General features: G+C 42.4%; 1 protein-coding gene across 3 annotated transcripts in view; it reads left to right on the top strand.

Annotated features, from left to right (window-relative positions):
* The window catches only part of TGFBR3 (transforming growth factor, beta receptor III), a 173,802-nt gene extending 151,293 nt beyond the window's left edge, over positions 1-22,509 (top strand). For 2 of the 3 annotated variants that reach the window (XM_014550038.1, XM_005878957.2), the window contains 4 exons: positions 1,418-1,538; positions 9,397-9,438; positions 11,799-11,906; positions 19,123-22,509. In XM_014550038.1, the coding sequence (XP_014405524.1) occupies positions 1,418-1,538; positions 9,397-9,438; positions 11,799-11,906; positions 19,123-19,241 (390 nt within the window). In that variant the 3' untranslated portion in view covers positions 19,242-22,509. Of the gene's footprint in view, positions 1-1,417; positions 1,539-2,976; positions 3,195-9,396; positions 9,439-11,798; positions 11,907-19,122 lie in introns of those variants that run through there. The other variant, XM_014550039.1, reaches the window with a different exon arrangement.
* Positions 22,510-22,915: the final 406 nt, after the last annotated feature.

Genomic DNA, 22,915 nt, shown 5'->3' with positions numbered 1-22,915 from the left:
CTGACAAGGACTTTAAGCAAATCCCATGACTTCTCAGAAACAGCCTTTCCTCATCTATAAAATTGAAATAATAGTACCTGGCTTCCCTCGGGTAGAGGAGCAAATGAGATAGTTCCCCATTTATAGCGCAGTGGCTTAGGATGGCTGTTACCACTGTCTCCCTGTTCACTGCTTATAGTTAATGTTATATTTCTAGTGACTGCAGAGTGTTTTCTGTGATGATAGAGAGACCCAAAGAATCTTCCAGGAGGCAGTCTCAAAGATTGTTGATTCCTCCCCTGCCCTTTGCTGAGGCCAGAGAGTACAGTGTCTTGCCCAGAGTCATGCAGTGAGTTAGTCCTAGAACCTTAGGCTCTTAATGTGACTGAAGAACTAGTAGGGAAGTAAGAAAGCTTTTCCTAAAATGCGAATCTTTTCAACAATGATGCCCCTTCACAGAAAATCCACTGTTTCTCTTGACAAGAGGGCTATTGTAAAGGCTTATCTCTGTTTGGGGATGGAGGTCTATTTATACTATGTGTTTGACTTGCCTGTTTCTCAAAGCAGCAATGATGGTAAAGCCAAAAGTCTTTGTTCTTTTGTGATGGGAAGAGCTTGGAGTTAATTCATTTTCAGGGGTGCCTTGCTATAGACTTTTTAAATGGTTGATATATTTCTTCTTACAGCAAAAGCAAATAGATGTCGATGACATTAGAGTTTCACTTATTCATGAGCATAGACAAGGAACCAAAGTTATTTTAAAGAAAAAGTAATGGAATGTAATCATACTCTAAAAACAGGTCCACTGGGCTTGGGCACACTAGTTCTAAGTTTGGGGCCTTAAAATAGCTAGAAGCAGCTGATCTCCTGGCATCCACACCTGGGCACAACTCCCCTGAACTCTGGGAACAAGAAAAAGCAGATAACTGGGAAGCTTTATTTTGCACAAGCCTTTACCAGGATTTAAATCAAACAGACTTGACAACATGATTATCTTTTTGGACAACAGATGTAAAATCTGTCACCTTCATAATGCAATACATGAAGTTTCCCACAATCACAGATCATAAACATGAACCATTTATGTGAAACCGGCTTGGTCTAGGGCCAACATTTGTTGGATAGTTTCTTTATTTTTCACACTAAATAATGCTAAAACCTCCAGTTGTTTCATGGGAAGACTGGGGGGGAGGGGGGAATGACAATATTTATAAGCTGTTCAGTAATATTTGCATCTTTAAGTGCAGCTGAGAATACATGGGGCCTGCCACTATATCTCCCAGATTATTTGTAGTTCTTTGGAAAACACCCAGATCTCTTGTTTTTCTGTGGCCACCAGCTGTTAGCTGTCTGAGAAGGGGCACAGGACAGCTGTGCAGGCTGAGCTGGTGAAGCCTATAGAGTGACCCCTGACTCTCTTGGCTCTGCCTTTCTGCAGTGCGTGCCTCCCGATGAAGCCTGTACCTCCCTGGATGCCTCAATGATCTGGGCCATGATGCAGAATAAGAAGACGTTCACCAAGCCTCTCGCTGTGATCCATCAGGAAGTGGAATCTAAAGGTGTGTTTTGGGAGGCTCAATCAGAGGATGGGGCCTCAGGGCTGCTCGTTAGGAGGTTCCAACACTGTAAGTCCAGTTTTATTCAAAAGATACATTAATGGACAATTAGTAATTTTAGAAAAGGGTTCTTTGCCTGAGTAGTTTTTTATTTAATTCATTGTCCTACTGACATGTGGCTCAGTGGTCAGGGATACATTTGCAAATGATTTCCTCTTTATTATTTGATCAGAGTCAAGGTTGTCCCGGTCACAATGTCACTCTCTCTCGCATTCAAATATGCTTCCTCGACTGTGTAAGAAGGGGTTAGAGTTCCTCCTGGCATGGAGAGATGGACTTTCCATGCTCTCCTAGGAATGGTGGTGCTGGCTACAAGCTATTGTGGTGTTTTGTCAAGATCGCAAATGCCTTTGGGGAAGGTGCTTTGTATGTGAGCACCATCTGTCACAGCAGAAGGAAGGTTGAGAACTAGTATTCAAATACGTTTTTATAATTTAGTTTTCAGAATTTTATGCGGTCACAGCTGTTGCTTGAAGACAAGGATGGCTCTTTCTGCATATGCAGGAACATTCAGCAAGATGCATCTTCTAGGAGAAAAGGAAGGATGTACTCTAAGAGGGGGGTACCAGTACCTGGGAGGACGGCGGGGCAAAGAAGATCTGGCATAGGCCAGGCCAGCCAAACCAGCAGAGGAGCAGAGTCGGGCTCTGAGGGGCTGTTAGGAGTGGCTGCGAGGCCCTGTGGACTGACCTGACAGAGCAGCGTCGCTCCAGCCAAGGGCATGAAAAAGCAAGAACGCACCAGGCAGCTGTCAACGACCAAATGTCATCTGGGCAGTTACAGTTATCAAAGAAACATTGTCTAAAGGTGCCAAACTAAGAGAAGGCTGGGAGGGTGAAAGTGGATTTCAAGCCTCTGGGGTAAATATCTCAGGGCTAGAGCCCCAGGCTGCCTTCTACCACCGAGGGGCAGAGAGGAGCCTGTCACCGGGCCCAGGGCCCTGACAAAAGCCAGTGAGCAGCCTGACTCCAGTTGCTGGGCATCAGCTGGGAGACCTGCTGGATGGTGTTGACACCAGATCTGGACTTGGGCAGCTCTGGGATGGCATTTCTGATCCGAGCTTTGTTGGATTTGGCAAGAGTAGGCAGCAGGGGCGGCCCTGGAGCGAACAGGACCGAACAGAGCAGAGGCATGTGGATGCCGTCCAGTGGAGTGACCTCTGTGAAAATAGCAGTGCCATTCCTACTGTCATATCTGGTGACGACATCTGCCCCCTTCCCAGGAACAGGCTCCATTCAGAAAGGCAGGAGAGGGTGGCGGGAGGGCACTGGTGTAGAGCCAGGAGCCTGGGGGTAGCTCTTAGCTTTCTCCGATAACTGGCTGTGGGACTTAGGAGATCTCCCCGCATGGCCTCGGATTTCATTTTCTTTATCTGGAAAAGGAGGGGTTTGGACCAGATGACTTCCAGAGGCCTTTCAGAGTGTGAGCTGTAACCCTCAGCTATCCTGTTTGAAGAAGCAAACTAATCTTTTCTTCATTTCCCGGCCATCCAAAAGTTGGTGTGAAATATAGCTGCTTAGTGGTTCCGCAGCAGTGTTTTCATTTTAGATATTGTTTGTTTGCTTTTTTTTTTTTAGTTGGTTTTTAACCATTTAAAACGGTGACAGCAGCCATAGTCTTTCAATAAATGGATTGCCCAATTAGTTTATTGTTTATTGGGTCCAGGGAAAAAGAAATTAATTGTGTTGTAAAGTGTATCACAATCGGGCAACAGCTGGCTCTGTTTTGCACTGGGCACGTGGTTTAACAATAGCAGCAGCCACTTCGTACTCCCTCTGTTACTCCTACCTACTTTGAGAGCAGTAATTCTGCTGGTAATTGAAGGCAGCAGCTTGCTTTTTCCTAGGCTAGACAATAATTAGGCATTAATATTGCAGCAGTATAACTTCCAGTAATTCATTCATTCTTCTTTTAAGTCCGGTAGTATTTTTCTAAGTAATTCCTCTTGTAAATTAGGCAATTGCTTTTATTTAAACTTCGTGCAATTATTCTGAAGGGTCAGTGTTTTCTTTACATGAAGTTCAAGGGGAAAGTTTTACCAAATATCAAAGCACTTTCAGGAGATTTGCTAATTGAGACTAGATTTTGGTGGAGAAGTGTGTAGTGACGAAAGTTCACTGCTTAGATTTGTTAAACAAATGGAGGAGGTTGGACTGTAGGCCACTTCCCAGGGGCTGTGTGCATAGACGCTTTCTCACTTTGCACTGAATGGGGTAGGTTTTCTGACGGTTTTCAGCTCTAGGAGGGACTCCTCTTACCTTTAATGTTTATTTTCCTTTGACTCTAAATGATTTCTCCTCAATGCAGGCTTTTGAGTCTGTGCTTTTCCCCTGTCTCTCAGTGCATTGGGACAGTCAGTTGAAAAGGGAGTGTGACATTTGCCTAATAGCACTTGTTTATTTGAATAATAGAATCATGAATTTCTTCTTCCTTCCAGACAGCGTTGTGTGTTACTATAGTAAGACACAGATCCTATATTCCCTCTGGAAGTGGGCAGGGCTCCTATTGGGATTGACATTTGGGGTAAAAAATTTTCCAACCAATGGGACATTTTACTGTCCTTTTACTGACACAGGTGCTCGAGGCCACGCAAGTTCTGGCCCTCCTGGCCATTGGGTCTGTCGTATTTCTCAATACTTGAGTTTGCTGGGCAGCTGATAAAGGCTCTCAGTGCCAACTTCACAGCCAGGCAGAGGTCTTCTCAGGGGCTCCTGCCAATAGCATGGACACATTTCAAGCAAGGTTTCTTCCTTCTGTGGGCAGGGAGAACAGGCCATCAAGACTAAATAAATAATTCTGGGTCCCTCCTCTGGGCCACTGTTTTTAGTGGAAACTTCCCGAGCTCCTGCAACACATCTTCGCCAGTTTTTATTTCTCAGTTGTTTGGGAGCCAGTGTTGGGTGAGCCATGTTTTGCTGTTGATACTTTCAGCAATAGATGATTGTGATAATGATTGTCTAACATTTAGTGAGCATTTACTTAATACAAGGTTCTGTGCTTCATAGGGGTTATAGTTAATCCTCTTCACCCCTTTGTGAGGCAGGTATAGAGGGAGGCTCAGTAACTTGGCCAGGGTCACACCACATATAAATGGTGGATCTGGGATTCGACTCCAGGCACTTCGATTCCAGAGCCTGTGCTCTTAAACCCTATGCCTTAATCTAGGTGGAAGTTGATTCCAGTTTTTAATAAAAAACTACAAGTAAATAGTTAACACTCTATGAACTGAAAAGAAGATGAAGATTTTTAGGAAAAAAATCTGTTCCCCCAGAGGGTTAAGATATTGGGAAACATGTAAACTATTTAAGAGAGTATTAAAGTTTAGCAGACATTCTGTGACTTTGAATTATAACTCACAAAAACGCTCAGAAAACATGAATAGTGTATGCATATTATGGTTTATGGCAAAACAATTAAAATAGTTGAGGTGATGCCATCCTGCCATATTTTCTGACATATTTTGAAGTATAGGCATGTGCGTGCTATTTGCTTTGGATGCTGTGACCACTTTTTATAGCATTTGAGAACACTTAGGCTTCCACAGTAAAATTGGTTTTTCCACGTCAGTGATGTGTGTTGTTTTGTTTTTAACTGTGAAAGGGAAGAGTAATTTCTCTGAAATTTGGGGCTCTAAAATTTTGGACATACACATGAAAAATGGGCACCAAAAATCCCACAATGAATGTCATACCCAATTTGCCATGATTTATATATAATATGTAATTCTCAGTGAGTTAAAATGAACAAATTAAATGTTAAAAATACTGAATTTTTCCCATATTTCTACCACATAGTTTTTAAACAATAAAAGTGTGCTCAGGACAGCACCCAGCATATCATGGGCACTCAATAAATGTTAATTTCCTTTCCTTCCCCATAACCTCTCAGCCAAAAGGAGTTTTTGGAGGGAGGTGAAGGGGATGGAAGGGAAAGTTGTGAACGTCAGTTGGAAGTTAATCCAAGAGAGGCGTTACTTTTTGGAACACATTTGATTTTTCCAGAACAAAAATACTCTAAAGCACCAGCCAGGTTTTGTCCTCAGCCTGAGGTAGAAATGAGGGGAAGGTGAGAAGAAGGAAATATAGAAATACTTCATTGACACACCAAGACATTTAGTTTCTATCCCGTGAGGGAGAAGAGGTATCTTAGGCATATTTTTTTTAATTCAATGTGCTTCACATTAAAAAAATTTTTAATCTGGAAAATTTCAAATATATACAAAAATAGAATGAACTCCCATGAACCCTCCTCCATCTGGTTTCAACAATTACCAATTCGTGGCCAATCTTGTTTTATCACTTCCTGTCCCTGGGTTGTTTTGAAGGAAACCCAGACATTTCATTTCATCCATAAATATTCCGGTGTGCACCTCTGAAAGTTAAGACCCATCAAAAGATCCCAGTAGAGCTGATAAGATCAAAATAAAAGTATACATGATATTTATGGTTACTTATTCTCCCCCCGCCCCCCCAAAAAAAGTCTTTTGGGTACCTACTATATGCTTGGCATATAGTAAATAGATTACCCTGTCCTTACGGCCTTCAGGGTGTAGTGCAGTTTCACAGCCTTAGCACTCTTGGTGTTTCGGTTGGATTACGTCCAAATGGCGTTTGTTTGGGGAGCTGTCCTGTGCATTGGAGGGTGTTGAGCAGCATCCTTCTAACCACTAGTTGCCCATAGCGCACTCCTCCACGATCAGCTCTGATGACCCAAGATGTCTCCAGACTTAATCAAATGTCCCCTGGAAGGCAGGAGGCAAAAACCAGGCTCAGGTGAGGAGTATTGATCCTTGTGGAAGGATACAGATTAGTGACTCCGCAGTTGCAGCAAATGCCATAAATATTGAAACAACCCAGAGAAGGGGTTCATTTACAGTGAAGTAAAGTGAGTACTAGTAAAAACTGAATCTTAAATGTGACTTCATAAAGGCCCCTGAGTCTCTAGCTTCTTCATCTCCCCATCCTTCCCTCTTTGCCAGATACCAATAGATGTAGGTACCAGTTAGATACCTTGTTTTCCTTTGGGCCTGCTCGTTCTAGCATGTTGAGGAGAACTGAGTTGAAAGTTGGAGGCCAAAAAGCTGTGGCCAGTTACTCATGCATAACCCCAGAAATGTCCCGTTTATGAAAACCATGCCTGCCACTCCAAGGAGGAAACTTTTGGTTCTAGAGGTTGACCAAAATTTGCTCAGAGTATACGAAAAGATTCAATTCAGAATGTTGATTATAGTTTGTTCTTTCTGTAAAGAAATCTGTATTGTTAAAATTCTTTTTACAGTAATAGCTAGGATTCCTTTCTTACAATCTGACCCTTAAACCCAAAGTAAATATTGTTGTGGCCACTCTTTTCCTTTCAGCGTGCCAACTCGATTGCAGGGTTCCGTAGAGACCAAACTCTCTTAGTTCTACTCCGAACTTGTTAGGGATTTTGGAACAAAGAAGTTAGAGGGTAAAAACCCTCCAACCTCAGTGCTGCAGCTTGTGCTTGTCATTGTTTATGCACAGGAATCACGGAGGAGCTTTACCCCCGGGACATAAGCAACAACTTTTTCTGCTTAACTCTGTGAAAAGGCCCCCATTTGGGGTGGGGGAAGAGGATTAGATCATAACATAAGTCCATTAAGAAATTTAAAACAATGCCATCCATCACACAGGCCTTGCAAAATTCTTACATGGGAGGTCTCCTTGGGGGAGAATCATTATTTAAAACCTCTTAGGGATTCTAAGTGACAAAATTGAGCCATGGATAGTTAATTAGATGGAACTGTTCCCAGAAGTGTGTATATTTCTCACATGATGCACACTGTGGAGACCTTTAAATGCCTTTGGACTTAGTTCAGCAAATCAAACCACTACTTCTTGAAAGTTGGAGAATGTTGTGGTTAACTACCCCTGTTTCATAGGGTTCTGGGGAGTTTAAAATGAAAAAATATAAGTGAAAGCTTTTTGTCAGTTGTAACACACTATAGAGATGTACAAATATAAAGTGTCATCGTCATTATTTTATTGCTGCCAATGAGGCTGATAGAACCAAACTCTCAGGAAAGAGTTTCTTGTGGGCATGTTGTTGGTGGTGGGTGTTCTGCATACTGAATTAGATTTTCTTAAAATCACACAATTATTTTAATTTTCTTAGTAATTTTATTTAAGTATAACTCATTCCAGTGCCACCATATTGCACAGCTCCAGGAGGCACCGTTCAGTGGTAGTGGCTCGGACCCCTCTGGTAGCATCCCTCCCCCTCCGCTGGACCACTGTACCCTGTGCTGCGAGGATGTGGTCAGCCCAGCTGAGGTGGCTATTCCTGAGATTTTATAATCCTGTCTAGCTTCTTTATTTTTGTAAACAGCAGCTCAAACGTTGATTGTTTTTGGCCAATTTTTCATAAGTTCTTTGCACTTCACTGTGGAGTCCAACACAGTATGTATTCCTTCTTCATTGAATGAAAATAGAGATGAAAAGAGACGGGGGCTGAGTCTGTGCCAGGACTCAGTCCCCTTTTCCTATAAAGGACCAGGTAGTGAATCTTTTCAGTGTGTGGCTCATACAGTCCCTGCCTCAACTACTCAGAGCTGCTGTTACCTCATGAAAGCAGCCACAGACCAGATGTACATGAATGAGCATGGCTGTGATTAAATAAAACTTTACGTAGGGAATACATTCGCATTTTATATAATTTCTACATGTCATGAAATATTATTCTTTTGTCCCTCAGCCCGGCCTGCACCCTCTCCAATCTGGGACCCCTCGGGGGATGTCCGACTGCCGGTTTAGGCCCTCCCCTGCCGGCCTCATGGCCCCCAACTGCCCTCCCTGGCCAGTCTCCTGGCCTAATTAGCATATTACCCTTTTATTAGTATAGATAGATGAGGAGCCCAGCATACTAGTAGGTGAAGGACCCCAATAGGAAAGGAGGCTGGAGAGAGGTGGGAAGAGGAGGGAGGCAGAACTTCGTGTGCTGCGCTAAGAGTTTGAATATTTTCCCTATAAATGAAGGGGAGTCATTGAGCCATTTAATCAGGGCAATTGCATAACCACCTCTGGGCTCTGGAAAATTCATTCTGGTAGGCACATGTGGAGTAGGAAATATCTGGAGTCGGGCAGTGGTGGAGACAAGGAGAGCAGTTAGGGAAGCTCTGTAATAGTGCAGCCCGGCCTGTGTGGCTCAGTTGTTGAGGGTCGACCTGGGAACCAAGAGGTCACTGGTTTGATTCCTGGTCACGATCCCCAGTAATGGGCATGCCAGAGGCAGCCCATTGATGGTTCTTTCTCATCATTGATGTTTCTATCTCTCTCTCTCCCTCTCCCTTCCTTTCCCTCTAAAAGTCAATAAGAACACATTTCAAAAAAATAGTGCAGATGTGTGATGAAGAGGACCTCAGCTACAATAGCATTAAGCTTTAAAGTAAAGATACTTTTCTAGAATTTGTGTACATTAAATTAGGAAAAATATTATAATACACTGGAGAAATATGGTATTTAAAGGTATTGAATCCTTTCCTAAATAACTATAAAGGTGTACACACACACACAAATTGTCAGACTCAAATTCCTTACATTTAGGTATTTGCCTTCAAGTTTTTTTCAAACCAGAAAGCCTGTACCATTGATGGTTAGAGTTTACCACTTAAAATTTCTGAGTAATTCATGTTATAATTCTGGTATCTAAGAGGACAGCTGACAGAACTTTCACAAAGTATTAACAAATAGAAAAGTGTCAGAGTCTGTGGAGTTTTTGATGACCTTTTGCTTAAAACTTGATTTCTCTGGGTGATGCATTGTGATTTATGTTTTTGTTTCAGGAACAAGTCCAAACATTAAGGAACCGAATCCAATTTCTCCACGTAAGTCTTTATGCAACTATTTCGAAATAAAGCCTCCTGGGCTTTTATAAGAATGAGTTGGTTATGGAGCATATGCCAAACTTTGAGTTTTGATAAGGAGACTTATGCTCTTACTTTCCCTCCCCTCTCTTTTTCTCATACTTGTTTTCCCCTTCCCTCTGTCCTTACTTCATTCTCCTTTCTTTTTCCCTCTGTACCTTGACCACCTTTAAATGTGAACTTGTTGACCCATTGGTGTGTATGACCTTAATGGAAAGGTAGTAACTTTCTTAGCTTTAGAGAGAGAAGTTTGTTATCTACATACTTACATCAGTTGAGAACTGAAAGCATTAGCGTACAGCTATGGGAGTGGTTTGCTTTACCATTTACCACTGTCAACAGCATTCACTTGTTAAGCTAAGGGAACTAGTTGTACCTTCAAGACAATCTGTAGTCCAAAGGGCGTTGGGGGAAGACGGCTTATAAGGGGGGAGATAGAGAGAGAGATAGAGAGAGAGAGAGAGAGAGAGAGAGAGAGAGAGATACTACTACAAAACGATGCGTTGGAAATTATCTGGGCCAGTTTCATCACTTTATATGGAAGAAAACTCTGACCCAGAAACAATGAAGTACCTCGCCCATGGTTGTAATTAACATTGAGGTTGTAATGAAAAGCCCAGAGGACTAGGACCTGGCTTTCTGCCTGTACACCCAGAGCTCTTCTAGATGATGTTGCTTCCTTCCTTGAAACTGTCCAGGTTAGTCTCCGTGGCTGACTCCCTCGCACACACGTGACAGTCAGCCTGGAGAATCCCTTTATAAACATTCTATTAAATGAGTGCGTTACCTTCATGCCATCATGGAACAGTACCATTAACCCAGAAGGAGACACACATGGACACATGCTCTCATACTTATCTGGTCCTATTTTCATAAATGACATCTCCATCTCTAGAATTTTAGAATGTTTTCACTAAAAACTTTAACCCTGCCCCACTTTGTGATCTGTAGGCGTAAAAAGGCAAGTCATCTTTTAACATCCGTTCTGTGAATTAGATTAAATTAAATGAGGCAGATGGCTAGGTTCATCTTAACCTCCAGAGCGTTCTGCCTTTTTCTTACTCCTTGGGGGATCCCCAGCCCTTTCACAAACCCTTTTTGTTCACCTCCTGCCTGCAGCAGGTGAAGTAGGGCTAGCCCCAATTTCTCAGAAGTTAAATGAACATCAATGGGTATTGGCTAGACAACTGGGGACTGGAACTTGGGAGTTTGGATCCTTCCAGAATCTTCTCCACCATGACATATTTTTCCTGCACCTTTTCTGGGCCTGCTCAAGGGTCACATTTGTCTATAACTGGATCTTTTACACTGAAGTGAGTTGAAAGGCTAAGAGATTTAATTTACATAGAGGTCACCTGGAGTCACTTCTGACTGGAGAGGAACCTAGACACAGTACTGAACTAACGGGGAGAGCCTATCGCTTAAATTGATATAAAAACAGAGACATTAGAAATTCTTACTCTGCCGAAAACCCCTCTCCCTTGGAAACTGATTTTAACTTTTCTTAAGTGATTCAAAGCAGGTAGTTCTCTTAAATGAAAGGAAATGTTCTATTTCTGTGGCCTGGAATTGATTTCAAATATAAAAATCTTTGCCAAACAGAGAAACAATTGGTTCTATTTATATGTTTTGCTGACCATAAAACTGACATCATTCCCCACTGAGGAGTATTTCCGTTCCCCTCATAGAAAAATCACGGTTGGAAAAGTGTTAAAAAGTAGGTTATTTTAAATGACACAATGTGTAGTTGTTAAGATTGAGGATTTAATATGAGGGTATCAGTGAAATGTTATAATCCACAGGAACAGTTTATCCTCATTTTGTTTTCTCCTTCTCACTCCTTTCTTCCTGTTATCTTTCCTACTTTTAAATGTGCATAAAATATGTTTGTAAAGTATTTGAAGTGTGTTTTCTGTGTAGTGTCTCATTGCTGGAAGTGTTCCGTGAATAAAAAGCAGTTAATCAGATTTTTATAATGAAAGTTCACCTTATTTTCCAAAGCATCTTAACCTCTGAATTTTCAAGTCTCTTTACCATTCAAATAGACAATGAACCAGAGACTTAAGGTTTTACAAAGTTTACAAATCTGATCTTTTTAGTAAGTTTGTTGCTCAAAACAATTGCAAACTGAGGAATCTTGGAAGTCTGATAATTTGATTTTTCTTTAAAGAAAAAAATTGCAAGTTATACATATAGTATGTTTTGTTGGAATCCTCCCAGATTGCATTAGTTGAGGCTTAGCCTTTCGGATGGTGCTTGTGAAACAAATATAAAATTGCAACGTCTGATGCAGATTAACATAAAGTATTTCTCTTCCTCAGCAATTTTCCATGGTCTGGACACCATAACCGTGATGGGCATTGCGTTTGCAGCATTTGTGATTGGAGCACTCCTAACGGGGGCCTTGTGGTACATCTACTCCCACACAGGTTAGTGTGACTGTTGAATAGTAGTTGGTGCACATCCCGTGTGCCTGCCACACAGCGGACTCCCAGTGTTTCGTTGCATGGATGAATGGATGAGATAATGAGTGAAAGAGAAAGTTCATTCCCCCTATTCTCACATTTACACATTTGGCATAAATTGGGTTTTGCAAAAATATAATTTGCTTTTAACAGTTTTAGGAAAAGGGTTGTTTAAACTACTTACGTTAATTGCAGTTGAGATGTTGGTGAAGTTTAGCTTCTAATAAAGCTACTTTGTGGTTTGTGTTTAATTAAAGGAAGGTAATATAGACAAACTGGAAATATAAACTATTCCCCTGATGCTAAAGACTTCAGAATAGAAATATAAATAGGCAGGAAGTGAAAAGGGAAGCCAAGATTTTATTACCACATCTGCCTAGGACTGAGCCCACCAGAGTCCCTAATTAATGGTTTAAACCAACATTTCTTGACCTGTCCTCTTTGATAAACATAAAATTCTCATTTCTTTCTAGAAAGTTATTTAATTTTTCAAAATATATATTCATGAATTGTAAACAAATACAAATGGTGAAAAAAAGCTCTTTGTTTTCAAGTTATGCTCCTCTACCTCCCCCCCCAAATTCTTTTTCTTCGATATTTTTTATTGATTGTAGAGAGAAGGAAGGGGGAGGGAGAGAGAAACAATGTGAGAGAGAAATACCCTCAATAATAAAGATAAATACATTTTAAAAAAAAACAATGAGAAGACAACCCACAGAATGAGAGAAATATTTGCAAATCTTATATCTGATAAAGGGTTAATATCAAGAATATATAAGTAATTCCCACAATTCAACAACAAGAAGATAAACAACCTAGTTAAAAAATGGACAAAGGACTTGAATAAACATTTCTCCAAAGAAAATGTATAAATGGCCAATAAGCACATTAAAAGATGTTCAGCATCACTAATCATTAAGGAAATGCAAATCAAAACCATGAGATACCTACTTTGTATGCATTAAGATGGCTGCTATAAAAAAAGAAACAGAAAATAGCATGTTGACAGGAATGTGGAGAAATGGAAACCCTTTGTGCATGGCAGATGGGAAGGTAGAATGGTGCAGCCACCACAGAAAACAGTTTGACAGTTACTCAAAAGTAAAATGTAGTAATACCATATGATCCAGCAATTCCACTTCTAAGTATATACCCAAAAGAACTAAGAACAGGGACTCAAACAGGTTCCTGAACACCCATGTTCATAGCAGCAGCATTGACAATAATCACAAGATGTAAATAGCCCAACCCAAATGTCCATCAGCAGGTGAATGTATCAACAAAATGCAGTAAATATATGCAACAAAATATTACCCAGCCTTTAAAAGGAATGAAATGCTAAACATGCTATAACAAAGATAACCTTGAGAACATACACTAAGTGAAATAAACCAGACACAAAAGGACAGATATTGGAGTAGTCAAAAGTGTGAAGACAGAAAATAGAACCGAGGTTACCAGGGGCGGAGGGGAGAGGTGATGAGTATTGTTTAAAGGGTACAGAGTTTCTGTTTGAGATGATGAAAATGTTCTATAGTTAAATAATGGTGATGGTTGCTCAACAGTGGGAATGTTGTTAATGTCACTGAATTATATGCATAAAAATGGTTTAAGTGGTCAAAAAATACGTAAGTAAAATTAAAAATCTGTAAATTGCCATTTTGGTGAGATTTTCCCCCAGGCCTATGAGTTGGTTGCAACTTTGTACCAATTAATGTCTCGATCTTTTGATATCCTAATTGTAATTATTTCGCGAGCTCACTCCTTCAGTTTAGAGACGTTTTCCGTCACTTGTTATTGATTTCAAAAGGGTTCCTCCCCGTTTTCCCAGCTAAAAGACCTCCCTTTTGCCGGGGAAACTCTGTAGGAGGGATAGGTTAGTTGTTATCATTTATCTTTACTTTAAACGTGCCTTTATGTCCCCTGAACAGGGTGCACTCAGAGTTTGATGAGAATAAGAGGAGAAAGAGAAGGAAAAGGTGGGGGCGGGCTGGAGAAGGAGGAAGGCTGCCCTCCGTGTGTGTCTGTACAACCTGTAGGTGTGGGCTGTCATCAGAAATTGGACTTGAAGCTCTACTTTGCTCAACTGCTGGTCTTATTCCCTGACCCAGGTGCAGGGATTATATTTCCCTTTAGTAAACATGGAGACGAGCCCTACTCCACAGGGTTAATGGAGGTGAGAGTGCTTCAGGAAGAAATGCATGTGAAAAGCTTTCTGAAACCCAAAGTCCTACAAAAAATATAAGCTATCTAAGGTTGCTTGTATGTGTAGGCAGGAAAAAAATGTAAGGGTGGGAGGAACTCCATGCTCCACCGAGCGTAATAAAATGCCGGGGTCTTGAATTAGGTGTGCCTGTTCCATTCCCAGGGGCTTCTGTCCGCAGTCCTCGGAGGAACAGAGCGTGCGTTCTTAAAGCACATGCCCCGCTCTGCCTGAGTCAGGTGAACGGCTTTTCATTAGGAACAGCTCTGGAGGCTTCAAATGTTCTCAGAGGGCTGAAGTTTCTCCCAGCTCCCACCTCTAGTCCAGGTGAAGGGAGAAACAGCCAGAGTTAGGCTACCATGCGACTAAGTAAGAGGCAAGAAACTAAGTCCAGGGATCAGAAAAATGCAGCTGGGACAGAAGGGAAGACCCTGGTGTGGCTGCAAAGAAGGCAGGATGTGCTCGGGTAAGTTAAAGGGAGATACCCATGCAAAACCCAGGTGCAGGTGCAGACAGGTGAGCCATCCTGTAGGAATACAAACAGTGTTATGCCCAGATTTCAGGATCCCCAAGAAACCACACCAGGGAGCCAGCCATGTCTGATGCAAAAGCATAAGAGTCTTTATTCAAGCCTGGGCTTGGCTCCCCTGGTTTTATAGGGGGGTTGGAGTAAGGGGAGGAGAAAGGACTGTGGGCCCTGCCGATTGGCCAGGCGCAAGTCGGTGTCTTGTTACACAGGATGTGGTCATATCTATGGTGCGCACTTCCCTTGATTGTCATTGGTTAGTTTAAAGAAGTCCTGGGTGTGGCTAGCAGAGGCTTGGGCTTCCGGGAAGAAGCCTTGCCGAGCACATGGCTGCCCAAAAATGGAGGATCCAGGGTAAGATGGAGGGCGTAGCCCTTACCCTGAGGCAAGATGGAGGGCGTAGTCCTCGCCCTTTCAACAGAAAGTGGTAGGCAGGGCAAGTGGGGAAATTTTAATTCCTGCCTTGGAACAATTCTCCTTTCCCCACAACTTACAGCAACATCGAATCCACCCCTCCTGCAGTCCTGGCTGCAAAAATACGGTCTTAGAGCTTGGAGAGTGAGGTGAGTCAATGTGTGAAAGTGACCCGCTTCTCTAAACCAAAGGCAGTCTGGTTCGCTCTTCTTACAGGATTGAGTTTGTGAAAAAAATTACAGTTAAGATATCAAGAGATTAAGATATTGCTACAAAATTGCAACCAACACAAAGACCTTGAGGAAAATATCTGTCTTCTTTCCCAGCATCAAGTAATATTAAATCTAAATCGCCCCCAGGCACACGGTTTTCAATCCAATGCTTACATATCTCCCAAGGAAGAAATTCTATACATTCCCCCTAGAACTAACCGATCCTCATAATCAGCAAGTTCTTTACTCTGTGACCTAAATCCCTATCCCTGACATTTAAACTCATTTCCTTGTGTTCTGCCCTCAGGGAGATAAAGAACAGCTGTCTGTTCCTCTTTGTAATTATCCTCTATGGACAATATTTGCAAACAGTCTCCTTCGGGCTAAATAATCGAAATTCCTCTCACCTTTCTCTAAAATTCTTCCATCTGTGGTGTCCCCATAGCACCTCTCCATGTCATTCAGATTTTTCTTAAATCAGGTTTCCTCCCCAGGACCCACCATGCTGAAAGACTTAGAGATAAGGACCCGGTTGTAAAGTTAGACCACCAAAAAGAGGTGGCAGGAAATCAGATCCAGACAATTCCATGCCAAGCTAAAGAAGTAAAACAGATTATCTCTTAAAAATATATATATTCTGAAAGCTTCTCTGGCAATATGTAGGCTCAGCCACAGAGCTGGGTGTAATTAAACTATGTCCTAACACACCCTCCTTCTGTGAACCCCATGCACCAAATACCTCTTTCCTCTACTCACTCTCCCTCTTCCCCAAGTCTCTCTTCCTCGATGTGGTTTGAGATTTTAGGAGCAAAACATGAAGACCGAAGACATTCCTGATGGCCCAGTTTGGTATTTATGAGCAAGAAGCTTTCCTTAAACTCCTTCCATTGATTCAGCTGGCCTCCTGCTAACCCCCAGGGCCCTCCCTGCCCATCTTCTCCAGAACTAGGCTGATTGTATTTGTCACGCAAGGGATATTTCAGAGAAAGTCAGTGCTCCAAGAAGTCAGAGGTCACTGTGATAGAGAGCAGAGAATCCATCTCAGAAAACCCAGGGGTTTTTTTTTTCATTTGTTAAGCAGAAACATCTGCACATTAACCCCCTCTTCTCATGGTGACTTTTTCTGTAGTACCACTACCATCTGACAGTGAAAAAAACTTTTTCATAATTGCTCAAAACGTACACGTTTTTGGCAACTTGGTTATATTGAGAAATGCCATGTCTTACATGTAAAAATAGCCGCAGAGGTAGGAGGGATAGTCTAAAGATGGTACTTTCAACATTTCCAAGCAGATTCACACATTGGCACATTGTTGGCTCAAGTCCATGGATTGCTAGGTTAAGTTGACTTAACCATCTTAATACAATGTATCCTGCCATCTTGAGCATAAGGGGTTTCTTTGTTTTGTGTTGCGTGGGTTTCATTTGGGACAGTGTTTTGCATCAACAGCACTAGAGTTTCCAAAACTCTGGGAGTTGAAAGACCTTTGTAATGGGCCCTGATTAAAATAAACTGACATGGCAACAAATTATATTTGGCAAATAGACATCAGAAAGCAAATATTCAGACTTCCTGGGCAGGGAGTAGTGCTGGCACTTTTCCTGAGTGTGAATAATCAGGCACATGTTAACGTCAGGATGGGGCAGACTTGTTGGTTGTCCATAGAGGAGCCCAGGCCTCCTTGCTTGCGCTGCTCTCAGGCTGCACAAATGAAGCCCAGGTGAGCCATAAAGAGCAGCTGGGGTGTAGGCTTACCTCCTGCTTTCCTGATATAGCCTTTGTTTAAAAGGGGAAAATACATACTTACAATATGCTTCACACACAGCCACATCGGACCTTCTAATTAATAGCATGAGGAGGCAGCTGGGTGTGGATGCACATGTGGATTGTGAGGGGCTGAATTTTTAAAGTATATCGCAAGTTGTTTGGGTCTCTGGAGGTTTTTGTTATTTTGGGTTTGTTTGTGTGTGTGTGTGGGGGGGGGGGGGGCGTGGACATCAGAATAACTAAGAGATTTGATTTCTTTTTAGAAATAAAGCTCCCACTGTGGGGAAAGACAATTTGTGGCAGAAAGTCACTGTCATGGAAGCAGACTTCCCCGCCTTTAATCACATACACACAGGACGAGTAGAGGGCAGTGCTGGGGAGGGTCCGAAATACACATTGCCAAAAAAAAAAGAAGAAGAAGAAGAGGAAAAATAGTGTTTCTCCGCTTCTGCAGAATATTGACCTCCTAGTTCCTCTCCATCCCGCCAATCCCAGAAGCAAAGATAATCAGAGGAAATATAGCAAGGGCCAAGTATGCGACAAGCATGTAAATGCCCTGAGGTTGATGTGAAAATGTGTGTTGTCGCTGCGGTTCCTAAAATGGGGTGGGGGTGGGGAAGCTGTAACCAGACCCAGGGGCATGAGCCAGGTCTACCTTTTGCAAAACTGTTTTGGTTTTTTTTTTTGGCAGAGGCTTTGGAGGGGCCCTGGAAGGGAACGGACTCAGCTCCTGAGCCCGGAGGGCAGAGCCTTTGCTTGTGTGTTTTCAGCTGATAGCTGTGTGTTTTCAGCGGGACAGGAAGGAGGACAGGAAAGAGGAGGCTCGTTCATAAACAGACATTGGAGGGGGTCGGGGGAGACTGCCGACCACTCCTTCATGAAGTGTGCACTCTGACTTTTCCAAGAAAAGGCAGTGTTTGTCATCGGAGAGCCTTGATCACTTTTCCCTACCTTGAGCCATTTCTGAGGGCTGCCCTGAGGCCCGTTGCACGGAGGAAAACGCTTAACTCTCAGGCTTTTGCGGCGCTAAATGCAAACCATGTGTGTGACCTGGGCTTCCTCCCGCTCCAGAGCACTGCACATTTGGCGCGGGGATGGGCTTAGCGCAAATGCAGTGGGTACGTAAGGAAAAGTGGGATGTTTACTGTGTTAGGAGATACTCGCCGTGCGCCCCGCAGTGAGCCTAGGAGGGGGGCGTGTTCCCTGGCAACCACAGTCCCCATGAGTGGACAGCGGAACCCCTTCCCCAAAAGGTTTTTCTGAGAGTAGGCACCGCCTCCTCCGATTGTAGGTTGTGTGCTTGGGGTGCGTGGCTCTCTCTGCTGTGACGAGGGCGAAAGCGAGGCTTCACCACCCACGTTTTGAATGCATTGACAAAAAGGTCTCCAAACTGCCAATGGTCTCCTATTACAGTTTAAAGGTCTCCCCTCCCAAGCCCTACAATGAGAGGAGACGGACAGTGTTTCTTCAATGCAAGCGCTGGTCAGTTGGGTCACGTGCTACATGTGGTGGTGGTTTCTTCCAAGGTTGTAGGCACTGGAATCCTGGGCACTCGTCCTCAACTATCAGGGGTGTTAACCACTGTAACTGCCTGTCAGTCACCCAGGAAACAGTTCTAGCTTTCCCACGAAGGAGACTTTAAAAACGACAAAAGACTGCCAGGCCGGTGTTGCTCAGCGGTTTAGTGTTGACCCAGGAACCAGGAGGTCGCCGGTTCAGTTCCCAGTCAGGGCACATGCCTGGGTTGCGAGCTCGATCCCCAGTGGGAGTACGCGCAGGAGGCAGCCAATCGATGATGTTTCTCTCTCATTGATGTTTCTCTCTATCCCTCACCCTTCCTCTCTCTCTAAAAATCAATAAAAACATATTTTAAAAAATAAAAACAACAAAAGATCAGCAAACAGAACAACCTTATGGTGGAAGGCCTTCTGGTCTAGTTGCTTCTGCCCGTAATTGAGATGAACATCAGATAAAATGGCAAAAAAAGAAATGGTCTTTGGGGGAATGAACGCCCGTAACATGTGTCTTTCTTCGCCCCTTTTCTTTACCAACTACAGGGGAGACTGCAGGAAGGCAGCAGGTCCCCACCTCCCCGCCAGCCTCGGAGAACAGCAGCGCGGCCCACAGCATCGGCAGCACGCAGAGCACGCCCTGCTCCAGCAGCAGCACGGCCTAGCCCAGCCGCCACTGCCACGGGCTCGGCCGGACAGCACGGGTGGCCAGACTCCAGAAAGGCTTGATTGTGGTTCCTTTGTAAAGAGAGAGTGAATTTCGATATAAACATCACCTGTTGTATTCACCCCCCCAACCCAGGGCGAATCTCCATGTGCCCCCTGGACTTCCGTGTGAGAAAGCTAAGGTGGTGGCCTTGCCCACCAGCCCCTCACAGGTTAGGGGGCTTACAATGTGAAACACATGCCAGTTTTTAAAATGCTGCTTTGTCCAGGTAAGAACATCTGTAATTTGGGGCCCTGAGTTTTACCCAAGACTCAAGGAGTTGGTAAAAGGATGACAGCCAGATAGAACCAGGGAGATGTGGCCAAAGATTCCTTTATAGCTGAACCAAGATGTAAAGCAAACGAGATGCTTCAAGACTTTCTATTCCTCCACACGCAGTTCTCGCCTTCTGGGTGCACACTTCTCACCTTGCTGCCACCCCGGGGAGGCCCTGTCTTGCTTAATAGACGCTGCCCTCCGGGCCGCATCCTGACACACAGCAAGGCAACATTCCTTTCTTGTGTCCTGGGCCCAAACCAACACTGAGCACATCCTCAGCTTCCTCCCTCTTCCTGCACCAGCACACCCACTGCAAGCGTCTTAATGCAGATTTCCTATTTCTTTATAGGCCTAGAGAAATTGAAAATGGCCAAAATCTGGGGCTGCAGATGTGTTCCCCTTTATGACACTGTGTTCTGATAAATTAATTATAAATCAGGGCAAAATTTAGTTATAAAATTAAGGAGGAATTTGCTTGGTGATATTTATGCCAGTAAAAGCATATGTCATCTGGCACATTCGTTTTGTAGTTGTGAAAAAGAAAAAATTCCCCTTTTAAAAATTCCTATACCTTTAGAGTTCAATGTATTCTTAAATATATTTGGGGGAATTAGTGTTTCCACTCAAAACTTGTCAACCTTTTGAATAGACCCTTTTGTAAAAACCAAGCTCTTGTAAGATGCAAATGCAGGGCAGAGCCTGCTATGTGAACAGTGTCACCAGTTCTGCCAAGAAAGTGCTGGGATAGGGGACGGGCACACTCCTTCGGGTTGCTGTAGTTCTCTTGCCTTAAATATATCCCAAACTCGAAAAGAATTTAAGGTGGAATAATGGAAGAAAATGGAATAATATCATGCCACTTTGCAATTAAAGTAAGCTCAACTGATACCTCTATGTTAAAAAAGAAGCCAGAGGAAAAATTTCCATGCCAAATCATTTACTACTGAGGATAGCTTCGTTGCAAATAAATATTATTCTTTTTCCAGATCGCCTCTCCCCTCCCCAAACAACTCAACATTCTACAAATAGAACAGGCTAGATTCTACCCCAAAATATTCATAAGCAAATCTTACTGCCCTTAAGTAAGGAAGTTGTGCTTGGTTCTCTGTGAATGAAACCTTCAGTAGGAAATGTTGATGATACCCAAGACCTAAGGGCAATGTCTGCAAGGCAAACAAGAAGGTTACTCAATTCTAGAGTAATCTTCTGACTTATTTGAGAGGCATAGACATTCAATCAGGATAATTTTAGCCAAAAAGGATGACTTGAAGGCTAAGATTTCTGGGTTGTCTATAATTTTGCATATTTCCACATGCAAATGAAGATATGAGATTAGATAATTTTTTTTCCCTCTAGTTAACATTTCTTAACATAAGGGTATCAGAGTGCAGGACTAGATTATGCTACCTGTGTCTGAAAATAATGCGCTTTGCCTAACCTTCAGCAGAATGTATTGTTTTAGCATGTTCTATGTATAAAAAGGTTTAAAGATGTCTTCAAAGAAGACTAGAGTCTTTAAGTCACTTATAGCTATATTTTACTACAAAAAATTGTGTATAAAGATATATTTAAGTGTTTTAGATTTTTAAAAAAGTTACTCCATATGAAATGTTTAACTTCAGTTACTGTGAATTCTTCTGATCAGTTCTTTGCTTTTTAAAAAACCCTTTCCATTCTGTTACAAAAGAAAATTAGTTATTAAAGAAGTATTGAAAGATCCAGTTTTTAGATGGACAGGGTTAAAACTTTTTGTAATATATTTAAATGTATATTTTTGAGAGAGATGCTGCATTGCCAATGATTTTATAAGTAATTTAAAATTAATTTACAAATTTATAGATGCAAACCAAAAGATTTTAAAAGAAAGAGAAGAAAAGAGTCAACTTTTGTTTGTTTGGGTCTGATTGTCAGAAGTATTATTCAGATCAAGAAATCTGTGTTGATAAAACTTGATCCCATGTTAATTGGAGAGTGAATGTCATTAAGTAGTTCTGAAATGTTCCTTTAAAAATGAGCATTTTTTAAAAAAAATAGTGTTTTCTCCCTAGCCTCTTGTTACAGCATTTCCAGTTGCTTCAGACTTCACAGTTTTAATACAAAATACTAGCTCAACTTTATAACACATTTTGCAAGTTTCTATAAAACTGTTGTTATATTCCAGTTAAACTCTCCTATCTGCTGCCTCTTGTTACTTCTGCAGGCTACACCCTGAGTGCACAGAAGCCATTTTGTTTGTTTTGTTTTGTTGGATGCTCAGGCTGTTGTTAAAATGCTCTAAACTCCAAGGCAGATTATCGTGTAACATCCTGTAGCTTTTCACCATGTGGGTTTTACCAGCTGTTGCTCTGTATTTTGAAAGTCAGAAATGCCTTCTGTCTAAGCTGTCTCTGTAGCATTTTCTCAACCACCACAACAGAAATGTTCTTTTCCTTGTCTGTAATGAGATTGTAAACCCGTTTCCTGCGTGTGTTCTGTGGTGGGCATGATTGTGGGCCTGTGGGGGGCGCGCACTCGCATGCCAGTCTTTTTGTACTGTAACTACCTCATGGTTTGAGTGATGGTTGTACTGCTGGTTGTGTTAACAGAGCACATTTTGTTGGGTGAATTGTGTGTGTGATTTTTTTTTCTGTTTGTTTTAGCTGGGGATTGTTCATGAAACTGACAGACGTTTTTCTGAAAAGGACTATTATCAGTTTCCAAGTACAATGCTTCTCTCTTCTGGTTTTTCCTGAATGAGCCTGATTTTGTTGCTGTTTTTCATCATCTATGAGGGTAAAAAGAGTACCCTTAAAATCCCTGTGGCCAGTTTGAACACCCCTGTTGTATGTAGTCTTTCCTCTGTTCAATGTGTCGGCAATTTTGTGAACATGCTTAGATGTATAGTTTTGATAACCACCGTTTTAAGTACTTTATTTGTGCATAATAAAAAGATATATATCAATTATTAATGCATGTCTTGTTTGGTCATCATTAAATTCTACCCTCAGGCTGATAGAACCCTTTTGCCCTGTGACTGTCTCCTCAATGTATCTGATACAGCTGAGATGAAGAGGAGGCGAGGGGGAGGCTGATATTACCCTCCTTCCAGGCGCGGAGGGAGGGCGGGGCAGGCCAGAGGGAGAGCAGCAGGAGCTGTCACTCTCCCGGAAGCACGTGGCAGGAGACCTAGAAATGGGTGTCAGCGTTGGAATCCTTTCCTGGGCTTTCTGTCAGTCTCCTAGAGCAGTGGTTCTCAACCTTGGCTGCACATTAGAATCACCTGGGAATCTTTTTAAAATCCTGATTTCTGGGCCTCATTTTCCGGAAATTCTTTCTTTGTTATGGGGTGGGGCCACAACAGTAGTAACAAAGAAA

Source organism: Myotis brandtii, unplaced genomic scaffold (assembly GCF_000412655.1).
Source record: "Myotis brandtii unplaced genomic scaffold, ASM41265v1 scaffold58, whole genome shotgun sequence".
Taxonomy (NCBI): Eukaryota; Metazoa; Chordata; class Mammalia; order Chiroptera; family Vespertilionidae; genus Myotis; species Myotis brandtii.
This window is presented reverse-complemented; position numbering and strand designations above follow the sequence as displayed.